This window comes from Drosophila nasuta, chromosome 3, assembly GCF_023558535.2.
Source record: "Drosophila nasuta strain 15112-1781.00 chromosome 3, ASM2355853v1, whole genome shotgun sequence".
Classification (NCBI taxonomy): domain Eukaryota; kingdom Metazoa; phylum Arthropoda; class Insecta; order Diptera; family Drosophilidae; genus Drosophila; species Drosophila nasuta.
In genome coordinates, this window is record NC_083457.1 from 35,747,595 (window position 1) to 35,758,657 (window position 11,063).

General features: G+C 46.2%; 5 protein-coding genes across 6 annotated transcripts in view; 3 read left to right on the forward strand and 2 right to left on the reverse strand.

Annotated features, from left to right (window-relative positions):
* Window positions 1–146: 146 nt before the first annotated feature.
* On the forward strand, window positions 147–3,328 carry LOC132792797 (pre-mRNA-splicing factor ATP-dependent RNA helicase DHX16). Its single transcript, XM_060802284.1, has 4 exons — window positions 147–597; window positions 655–791; window positions 899–2,465; window positions 2,526–3,328. The coding sequence occupies exons 1-4, from the start codon at window positions 248–250 to the stop codon at window positions 3,151–3,153; spliced, it is 2,682 nt and encodes an 893-aa protein (XP_060658267.1). The 5' UTR covers window positions 147–247; the 3' UTR covers window positions 3,154–3,328.
* Window positions 3,329–3,496: 168 nt separating this feature from the next.
* LOC132792795 (26S proteasome non-ATPase regulatory subunit 2) lies at window positions 3,497–6,643 on the reverse strand. The gene is made up of 2 exons (XM_060802280.1): window positions 4,566–6,643; window positions 3,497–4,504 (listed from the first exon to the last, which is right to left on the reverse strand). The coding sequence occupies exons 1-2, from the start codon at window positions 6,495–6,497 to the stop codon at window positions 3,662–3,664; spliced, it is 2,775 nt and encodes a 924-aa protein (XP_060658263.1). The 5' UTR covers window positions 6,498–6,643; the 3' UTR covers window positions 3,497–3,661.
* A 434-nt stretch (window positions 6,644–7,077) lies between these two features.
* LOC132792800 (U4/U6 small nuclear ribonucleoprotein Prp3) lies at window positions 7,078–10,330 on the reverse strand. Of its 2 annotated transcripts, XM_060802289.1 has the most exons (3): window positions 10,210–10,330; window positions 9,050–10,136; window positions 7,078–8,989 (listed from the first exon to the last, which is right to left on the reverse strand). In XM_060802289.1, exons 2-3 carry the CDS (start codon window positions 9,951–9,953, stop codon window positions 8,235–8,237), a joined length of 1,659 nt encoding a protein of 552 aa, XP_060658272.1. In that variant the 5' UTR covers window positions 9,954–10,136; window positions 10,210–10,330; the 3' UTR covers window positions 7,078–8,234. The 2 variants fall into 2 exon arrangements, with proteins under 2 accessions (XP_060658272.1, XP_060658271.1); XM_060802288.1 differs by having other exon boundaries at window positions 9,050–10,330.
* LOC132792806 (exosome complex component MTR3) lies at window positions 7,080–8,176 on the forward strand. The gene is given in 3 exon segments (XM_060802300.1): window positions 7,080–7,189; window positions 7,191–7,225; window positions 7,286–8,176. Coding segments are annotated over 3 exon segments (999 nt in total). The 3' UTR covers window positions 8,140–8,176.
* A 446-nt stretch (window positions 10,331–10,776) lies between the features above and the next one.
* Window positions 10,777–11,063, forward strand: part of LOC132792790 (chromodomain-helicase-DNA-binding protein Mi-2 homolog) — a 28,840-nt gene continuing 28,553 nt past the window's right edge. Inside the window, exon 1 of the mRNA XM_060802273.1 lies at window positions 10,777–10,929. Coding sequence (XP_060658256.1) covers window positions 10,893–10,929 — 37 coding nt within the window. The 5' untranslated portion in view covers window positions 10,777–10,892. The remainder of the gene's footprint in view (window positions 10,930–11,063) is intronic.

An 11,063-nucleotide genomic window follows, 5' to 3' on the forward strand; every position in this document is an offset into this window, starting at 1 on the left:
TTATTTACATTTTAGAGATTAGATGTAAAAGACAATCCATATGTTGGCCATTTGAATTGGCGCTTATTTTGCTAAACACATTAATCGGAGAACCGATAATTTTCGATAACAGTCGCTGGTATGCAGCTCTCTGTTGTTAATATGCCAATCGATTCACAACAGCTGATAAACAAACCTAGCAGCAATTTGTAAACCCGGCAAGTGTTTATTACTATTTGCTTGTCTTAAACGAAAGTAATTGCAAAATATGTCCAGCAAAAATCGCAAACGCACGGCAAGTAGCAGCAGCAGTGCTGAGGAACCCGACAGCGAGGAAGAGTCGCGCCTGAAGGATCTGCGAGAGCGTGATGAATTCGCCAATCGCCTCAAACAACGCGATGAGGATCGAACGCGTAAAGTAGTCGAAGCCACCGGTGGCCGCAAGGCCATTGAAGAGGCTACCAAACGTTTGAAACTGGAGCACGAGGATCGTGACAAAATTGTGCCACATCTGCGCGTGCAATCGCGTCGTCAGTACTTGGAGAAGCGCAAGGATGACAAGGTGGCCGAACTGGAAGCGGACATTTTGGACGACGAGTATCTCTTCAATGATGATGTGTAAGTGATGAGTATTGTCTTTTTCGCTGCTTTATTTCAATCTGTTCTTACCGACAGGTTAACTGAGCGTGAACGACAGGATCGTCGCTATAAAAAGCAACTGCTTAATATAGCCAAAGAGCATGAGAAGGCGCGAGAGCTGGAACGCGTGCAGCGCTATCACATGCCGCAGGATCTCAAGAAGGGCGAACGTTGTAAGTATTATAACTGGCAATTAAAGTATAGCATAATCTAAGCAACAGCTTAAAGGCTATAATCATTATTCTTGAGCAAACACCCACTCATCACTTGTATTTGACAGCGGAGTACGTGGAGGTGGATGAGTTTGAGCAGCAACCAAACTCGGAGCAAAAGAAATGGGAGGCCGAGCAATTGGCATCAGCACGCTTTCAGTTTGGAGCCAAGGATGCCAAAGCTGAGGAGGAGTACGAACTGCTGCTGGATGATCAAATTGATTTCATTCAAGCTTTGACACTCGACGGCAGTCGCGAAAAAGCATCCAAGGAGCCTGAGCTCACCGAAACGGAACGCAAACGCATGACACTCGATGAGACCCGTAGATCGTTGCCTGTATATCCTTTTAAGGACGACTTGATTGCAGCTGTTAAGGAGCATCAAGTGCTGATTATTGAGGGCGAAACGGGCTCAGGTAAGACAACACAGGTGCCTCAATATCTGGTCGAGGCTGGCTTCACCAAGGACAAAAAGATGATTGGCTGCACGCAGCCTCGTCGTGTGGCTGCCATGTCGGTGGCGGCGCGCGTCGCCGAGGAAATGGGCGTCAAGCTGGGCAATGAGGTGGGCTACAGCATACGTTTTGAGGATTGCACCTCGGATCGCACCATACTCAAGTACATGACGGATGGCACGCTGCATCGTGAGTTCCTTTCTGAGCCGGATTTGGGTTCCTATAGCGTTATGATCATCGATGAGGCGCACGAGCGCACACTGCATACGGACATCCTGTTTGGTTTGGTCAAGGATATAGCGAGATTTCGACCTGAGCTCAAACTGCTCATATCGAGCGCCACGTTGGATGCGGAGAAGTTCTCAGCTTTCTTCGATGATGCGCCCATTTTTCGCATACCCGGTCGTCGCTATCCGGTGGACATCTTTTATACAAAAGCCCCAGAGGCGGATTACATCGACGCGTGTTGTGTGAGCGTCTTGCAGATTCATGCCACACAACCGCTGGGTGACATTTTGGTATTTCTCACGGGCCAGGACGAGATTGAGACGTGCCAGGAAGTGCTACAGGATCGTGTCAAACGTTTGGGTTCCAAAATACGTGAACTTATCGTCATACCGGTTTATGCCAATTTGCCCAGCGACATGCAAGCGAAAATCTTTGAGCCAACGCCACCGAATGCTAGAAAAGTTATCTTGGCCACCAATATTGCCGAGACTTCGCTGACCATCGACAACATCATCTATGTGATTGATCCGGGTTTCGCCAAGCAGAATAACTTCAATTCACGCACCGGCATGGAGTCGTTGATGGTGGTGCCCATCTCAAAGGCATCGGCAAATCAGCGCGCTGGACGTGCTGGAAGAACGGCGCCAGGCAAATGCTTTCGTCTGTACACAGCTTGGGCATACAAGCATGAGCTCGAGGAGAATACTGTGCCGGAGATTTGTCGCATCAATCTGGGCAACGCGGTGTTGATGCTTAAAGCATTGGGCATCAATGATCTGATACACTTTGACTTTCTCGATCCACCGCCGCACGAAACATTGGTGTTGGCCTTGGAGCAGTTGTATGCTTTGGGTGCGCTCAATCATCATGGTGAGCTGACCAAGCTGGGACGCCGCATGGCCGAGTTTCCTGTGGATCCCATGATGGGCAAAATGCTGCTCGCCAGCGAAAAGTAAGTGAAGAAATTACGCTTTCTTTGTATGTTTTATAATTAAAATCTTTTATTTGGCAGATATAAATGTTCGGAGGAGATGGTAACCATTGCAGCAATGCTGTCAGTTAACAGCGCCATCTTCTATAGACCCAAGGATAAGATTATACACGCAGACACTGCACGCAAGAATTTCAATCACATGCATGGCGATCATTTGAGTTTGCTGCAAGTCTACAATCAATGGGCCGAAACAGATTACAGTACACAATGGTGCTATGAGAACTTTATACAGTATCGCTCCATGAAGCGCGCCAGAGATGTGAGGGAGCAGCTGGTCGGGTTGATGCAACGTGTAGAGATCGACATGGTCAGCTGTCTGCCAGAGACGATCAATGTGCGCAAAGCATCCACTGCAGGCTACTTTTATCATGTGGCACGTTTGTCCAAGGGCGGCAACTACAAGACCATTAAGCACAATCAGACAGTAATGATTCATCCTAATTCGTCGCTGTTTGAGGAGCTGCCACGTTGGGTGCTCTATCATGAACTGGTGTTCACCTCCAAAGAGTATATGAGACAAGTGATTGAAATTGAGAGCAAGTGGCTGCTGGAAGTGGCACCACATTACTACAAAGCCAAGGAGCTCGAGGATTCGACCAACAAAAAGATGCCCAAGGGCGCAGGACGCGCCGAGATGACGCAATAAACTAAGGAAAATTCCACTTTGAAAATTTTGTAAATGAATTGTTTTAATTGTGAATGTGGGAAATGTTTAGAGAATGTTAATCGAGTTGAAATTTAGTATTTCTAGAGTAAAACCAAAACTCTGCGTAGAATAGTAATGAATCACTTTTAATTGTAATAAACTGAGAGTATCTGAGATCTCATTAAGCAGCTTACTTGCTTCAGTAATTAGATAAATATAGGAGCTACCTTGAATAGATAGAATCAATTGTTCCAGAATTACAAGCTTCCACATATTGTCCAGAAAGTTGAGTTGAGATCAACCAAAGAGAGAACTATCTTAATCGTATTTAATTGATATAAAGGTTATTATACGGGAATTTTAATTCTTTTTATATAATTAGTATTGTGTTTATTTATGTATGACGTGAAAAGATTTTTGTTTTTGGGGCAGGAAGTTTATGTTTAGGTAGGTTTCTTTAAATGGGCGACATTTCATACATATCATATTTCTTAAACAATAGCAGCGACTACTTGACAAAGTTGGGGTTCTTCTTCAGTATGACGAATCCCTCCATTACAGGCGTCAGCGAAATATACTCATCGGTAGCCAGCTCGGCACGCTCACCAATGGCCAACAACACTGGCGTGGTGTGTGTCTGGAAGCCGGTGATGGTCTTCGGTTTACCGGCCTGACCCACAACATCAATGGCGATACCCACACGAACGGGGACCTGAAGTTGATTCAGTTCCTCGTCGAAGGTGATGAGCATGCGCGCCTGCATGGCGGGCACCAGTGTGTAGAGCAGATAATGCGAACGATTGAGGATCAGATTCTTGACATCCAGCAGTGACACCAATGTGGCCATCAAACCAGCCACAGCCATGGGATTCATCAGCTGGCGATCACTGTGATATGGACTCAGCGACAACGTTCCCTTGCCCAAATGCGTCAAACTCTGTGCGATGCGCACCATAAACAGATTGCTGGGATCCTTTGAATGATACTGTGCCAACTGGCGCAACATAGATGCGAGACGCGCATTATTGGTGCCAGCTCCAACCAGACCCATAGCAAAGATGGCATTGTGCGCCACCTCAGCGTCGACATCGTGCGAGAACTTGCTCAGCGTATCCAGTATGTTGAGCTTGGGATTGGAGGCAGAAATCAGACCCAAAGCCAAGGGAACAGCACGGCGAATGGCCGGTTCACAGTAGCGCAACAGATTGCCAAAGGAACGGTATGCCATCTCGGCGCCAATATCCTCGCCCATGGCAATCAATGCAATGCCCAGCACAGCAATCGATTGTGTGGCCGACAAATCCTTTTCGCGCTCCTTTTCCTTTTCTTTCTCCTTCTCCTTGTCTTTCTCCTGCAATCGGAAATTTGTCATTATTCGAATTTAATAAGAAAGTTAATATTAAGCGCCCTACCTTCTCCTTGCTCTTGTCCTTCTTGCCCTTCTCCTTCTCCTCATCAGCGTTCGATGTCTCGTAGTGATCAGAGCAAATATGCAACAGCTGCTGAATCTTGAGCACATTGCCAGTGCCCGCATAGGCGCAAATATCCACCATGGTGGTGGCCATGCTGCGGTGCGGCTCCTCCAGCACCTCCAGGGTCATCATGACGGCTTCGGTCGACTTCTGACGTCCCAAATACAACAAACCCAGACCCAACCAAAGGAAACGCGTATAAGTGTCCTTCATGTCCGTCTTGGTCAATCCCATGATGGTCTGCAGCAAGATCTCGGTAATCTCGGCATTGCACGAACCCACGCTAATCAAACCGAGCGAGAGCGCTGTGATGCCCAAGATCTCCACACTGGGCGATGTTTTGCCATTGTTGGCAAAGATGGTTTTCAGCGTATCGATGACAATGGCACGATTGGAACCAGCATAGGCAATGCCCAGGCCCAAAATAGCGCCAATACGCATGCAGCTATTCGGATTATCAATGTAATCGGAGAGCAGAGCATGCGCCGGATCCACCTCATTGCGAATGCCGCAATTGACGATGCCACAAGCCAACAAAGCACCTGACTTGATGTTGTCATCGGTGGAGTATAGATACTTGTCAATCATGGTTAGACCGCCATCCACATCCCACAAGAGAATCAAACCCAACGAAGCTGTGGCCGACAACATGCCATGTTCCTTGTTCTTGTACAGCCATTTGTTGCCATCCTCCGAGAGCAACTTGTCCACACCAAAGCCCGCATTGACAAAGCCATTCACAAAACTGGCAGCCAAATTCTGTTTGGCAGAATCCACCTGAATCGAAGCGAAGCGTGAACGGGAGTTATCCAAGTGCGATTTGTAGATATCCTCGGGTGTCTTGGGCTCCATAATGTCCAGCTCACGGGCCAGGTTCAGGAAATGCTTATTCAAATTGGCATTCGACATGATCTCCATCAAATCATCATAATCCGATACCGATTCATCCAGCTCAATGCAGACTTGTTGGCGAGCCAACATAAAAGCCAACTGCTTCTGCATGGCCGGCTCCTTGGGCTCCTTGAAGATCTCGCCAATCTTGCCCATGTCATTCAGCATTAGTGCCAAACGCATAGCTTGCGTATGCTGTTGGAACTTGCGGGCCAGCTGCAAAGCAGTCTCCAGTATTATGGTGTTATCCGGTTCGGGGACATAAGGATAGCAGGACTGCAGATAGAGACAGACACGGGGATAGGCCGATTCATCCACATAGTCGGCCAACAAATGCAAGTGATCAATCTCGATTAGCAGATCGCAGGCATCGGCCTCAGCATTATGCTCCATATTGTAGGGTATAATCTGCTTGACCAGCTCAATAAGCTGGGTGCGAAACTCGCCCGTCGTGTCGTGATAGTGTGCTGATATTTCGCCCGATAAATGGCGCACGTACTCGTGTCCCCAATCGCCAATAGTTTGCGTGCGATCACAAAGGAATCGATAGGCAAGACAATCCTTGCCACTGCCCATGGTCATCGAGAGCACCGAAATGATATCTGCGCATAGTTGACGTGTCTGCTCATCGGGCATATGCTTGTACACCGTTTTCATGGTCTCGTAGTGGGGGCGCATGAATTTCAGTGGCTTGGGGACCGATGTCATCGATGTTGTCGAGGCACGAATCAATTTCGCCATCATTTCCAGCGCTGGCTTGTACAATTTCTTATCGTTCTCCTGCAGATGCTGCACCAGCAGCTCGAGTTCTTCTTGCAGCTGTTGATCCTCATCGGAAAGCTCGGGTTGCTGATCTTTTTCATCCTTTTTGGATTTACCAGCAGCATCTTTCCCATCTTGGCCCTGTGACGCTTGCTTTGCCTTTGCATCCTTATCGCTAGGGGGCACTTGCTTTTTCTCTAGTTTTGACTCACCAGCCATCTTTTGTGTATGCGAGTCTCTCTAGTCCTCTTTAGAATGTTTCAAAATATAGAAATTTATGATTTTTAGCAATTCGGCGTTTGCTTTTTTTGCTCCGCCTTCTCTTTCGTTCGTCGTTGTGCTCAACAGAATTACAAAGCGTTTTTTGATAGAGCTGAGTTGAAACACCGCTGAGACTATCGATATACCTATGATTTTGCAGTTTCTTTCAACAACGATTTTGAATGCAATTATCGATGTGTTTTGTAATCAAATACATGATTATAAAATATTTTCAATAAAGAATTTATGCTTTTAGATAAGTTTAAATTTGTATAATATTGTTTGAGTGCGGCTGCAAGCTAAACTTTTAAAATATGTGTTTTAAAGTAATTTTTTTTGTTTTTTTTTTACCAAATTTTTACGCCATTTACGGTATCACTATTCACCGTTAGCTCTATTAACGTATCGATGTTTAATGAAAACTGCCAACTTATATTTAGGTAAATATTGTAACTTAAGTATTTACCAACACTAACTATCAACAATTTGAACACATGTTTTGATCGCCTACAGACTGCGGACAATTTTGGTTTAAACAAAATGTTGCGCGTAACACAAACCAAAAATACGTTGCTCGATGGAGCCACCATAGATTCACAACTATACACAACCCCACAGGATTGTGAGGATTTCTTCGAAAGCATTGAAAAAACCGACGACAGTTGTTGCAGCTCCACGTCCAACTTGTAAGTAAATGAAATGTTGAAGTATATATTATTGTTAAAGAAATTATTAATCACTTGCAGTTATACGAGTTGGAGTACTAACCACAGTGAGAGGCTCTGCTTACATGGAATATGGCAACACTAAGGTGATGGCCATAGTGGCCCCGCCACGCGAACTAATCCGCTCCAACGTGCGTCGTGTGAATATGGGTGTCATCAATTGCTATGTGAACTTTGCGGCTTTTGCCAGCGATGATCTGGAAGCGGTGCCGGAACGTGAAAAGCACCTGAGCAGCATGCTGACCAAGGCACTGCAACCCTTAGTTTGTCGCAATGAATTTGTCAACTTTCAACTCGATATTCGAGTTTTAATCTTGGATGACGATGGCTGCCTGCTGAGTACTGCGATCAATTGTTGCGGTGTTGCGCTGATCGAGTGTGGCATATCCACATATGACCTGATCACCGCCTCCACAGCATGCATTTATCGTGATCATGTATTCGTTAACCCCACCGCTAAGGTGGAGGAGTTGCTTTGGCAGCACAGAGCGGGCAATGCGCTGCTGGGCAGCAGCAGTAAGTCCAAGGAGGAGAAAGAGGAGCAAAAGGATGTGCAACAACATGGCCTACTCATCATTGCGAGCATGGAAACTTTTGAGCAGCTGGCGCAGTGTCAACAATGTGGTTACCTCAAGCCTGAGACTTATGTCCAACTCTTGGATTACACGCTAGAAATAAACAAATCGCTGCGGCAGCTGATTAAACGCGTGCTTACCGAACGTGTGAAGGAGCAGCATGTGCTGGATATGCGTGAAAAGCAACTGGAACATCAAGAGGATCAGCGGCTGGCTGCAATCATTGAGAAGCTGCAGCAGCAAGGACTCCACGAGTTCATACAAAGCAACATCAAAGAGGATCCATATACCGCAAAATAAATGTTTCATGTTTATATAATTTTGTGTTATACTTAACGATCTAAAAGTGTTTTAACAATTTCGGGGGTGTCTAAATGGATAAAAATTTGTATAGTCTACTGCTGATCAGTGGATGCCTCAAGCACGGCGCCCGAATAGGCTAAATCCCAGTAGTGTTCGACTTGATGCTTCTGAAAGAATTCGCGTGCCATCTTCTCCATGGGAAATATTTTGAATTTGATCTCGCCAAAGTGTCTACGCTGACTTGTGCCCTCCCAGACGAGCACACACGAGTTGGACACATCCTGCCCGTCGTTGCCCTTGACCACATCCTCCTCCCACTTGATACGATGCAGCATGAGACGACGATACTTCTTCTGCTGCTTAGGACCACCCTCCACAACAACCACACAACAATCACGAAAGAGCGCCACACTTCCAGTCATTTGCAATTGTTTGGCATTTGTTTCCACCTTGAACTTTTTGCTCTGATTATCCTGTAGATCGCGTATGCGATAGACGCTCACATGTACACCACAGCTGGTGTCCTCCTTCAATTTGCGTTGCTTCTTCTCGCTTTTCTGTTCGCTGGTCAATTTCCTGGCATTGTTGGCATCCTCGTGAGCCTTTTGCCGCTTAGCCATTTGTTCACGAACATGCGCCTCAATCTTGGTGGGATCTTGGACAGCATCGGTGCCAAGCACGCGCATTAGATTCGAGATACGCAGCTTGGGCTCGGGCGGTGCAACAAGACCTAAACGTATCTTCTCCTGCTCTTCTTTCCAGGCCTCTCGACGATTCTGGCGACGCAGCTTCTTGCGCTCCTTTTTGGTTAGAAAAACAGGTAAGTAAACGGGCTTCAATGGTTCATCTGTTATAAAAATGCATGATTAGTTAAAATGTTAACAAAGTATATAAAATATGCAAATACTTGGTGGCTTCATTTGCGTTGGATGTTCGATGAGATTGCTGATAGCCGTCTGACGTATGCTTATCTTGCCACTCGTCTCGTCCAGCGTCTCCATGTCCTGGCTGAGAATAACCGAATCCCACCACTCCATGGCGGGCACATCATCAGGCATATCCTGTTTAGGCGCTATCAACGCCAGCTTGGTTGCCGATGAGATGCCTGTCTTGCGTGCGATTTGTGATATCTCATTCTGCAAACGCTCCAGCTGGCTCTTCATGCGCATGCGCTCCGCCAGTTGCTGGAACTTGCCGGGCTCATGGAAGCGCAGCGTACGCTTATTCCTTATCGTCGGCTTCAGTGCAATGCGATCATCGAAATACTTGACGCCATCATCGTGTGTGCTGCCCGTCGAGCCGCCGGCACCGCCGCCGCTGTTGCTACTGCTACCCTCGGTGCCCGTGCCTTGACGTTGGAATACCTCACGTTTCTTGGCGCGTATGTTCGCTTTCAAAGTGGGCGTCACCGTTGGTATATTGATGGCACGCCCGCTTTTGTCGACAGTGCGTCCTTCTTCGTCCAATATCAGTGGTTTGGGCCGCTCCTGTTGTTGTTGGGCCGCTGCAGCGGCGGCTGCTGCAACCGCTGTGGGCTGTTGCTGTATTAAATTGGCCAAATTACCCGTCAACTTGGCACGTATTTGCGCCTGCAGCTCCGCAATCTTCTTGGCCTTGTCCGCATCCTCGGGCGTGGGCTTTTTGGCCAGCGCTTGTGTGGCCAGTGCCACGGGCATTCCTATTTGGGGTACAGACGCGAGCAGCGGATCCTTGTCCCGAAGATTACTCAGTGCCCGCTTGCGTTCCTCGATCTCACGTTGAGCATGAGCCATCATCAGTTTAATTTGTGTGGAGCTTAGCGAGGCGGCCATAGCATCGACTTGGTTGCCATTCTTCTCCTTGACGTCGAATCGGGACTTCTTTGGAGCAACAGCAGCAGCAGAGGCAGCATCGACGATGCCGCCGCCGTCAGCGCCTGAAGCGGACGCCGAACGTTTGTTGGATGATTTCGATTTGTGGTCGTCGTCGGCATCGGCGGCAACGCTCTCCGCATCCTTGCGCGTTATAATAGACGACATAATATTCGCAATTAAATTGATCTGGCTTAAAACGTTACAAGTTATTTACCAAAAAACTTTGCACATTCCGCCTATAATCCACAAATGGTTTTTTATTTTATGTTTATCTGTAAAAACGTTTTCGTGAAAATTTCTTCGGCAAAAAGACAGGGTTGTCTCTAATCGATATGATACGAGCCCTGTTATCGAACTACAGAATCGCTTTCGAATATATATGTATATATTCAATTTAGTATATTATTCACTTTGGGGTACTGAGTACAAGTAAGCATCGTTTGGACAAATATTCCTTTTTTTTTTTTAGATCGTTAAGTCAAACTGGCAGAATTTTTTCAAAAAGGTATTTGCATGTCCCTAGGTCTACAAGATCTGCATATTTTTCTTCACACTATTAAAAAGTCTGTAATAACAAAATTGTAAGTATATTCTTACATATTTAAGTGGTTTACTTAAGAGGACTCAATTTAAAATGCAGTTTAAATGTGATTTCTTTTTATTAGAAAAGGGTCCACAATTCAATGAATTTATTTGAGTGCAAAAAGATCGATATGCCCATTATAAATCGATGCTTAAAAAATGTAGGAAAAACATCGATATCTCGATAGTGTCGTCGATGTTTCTCCACCTCTATCTACTCTAGTGTCGTGTGTGCTTAATTTTTATTTGTTGTGAAAAGTTTTTTAGTGGTTTTATTGTGCATAAAACATTAAAAATTTGCATTTAATTGGAAGCATGGCATCCGAAGAAGAGAATGACGATAACTTTCAAGGTAAGTACAACGTATTCATTCCTATTTTTCTGTGCTGAAAATTTTTTTTTTCGGCTCAATACGAATACCGACCGAGCCGTGGTCATGTTCAAGCAAGCAAGCGAGTTGTGGAGCAGGCGTCAGCGGCCGCCGAC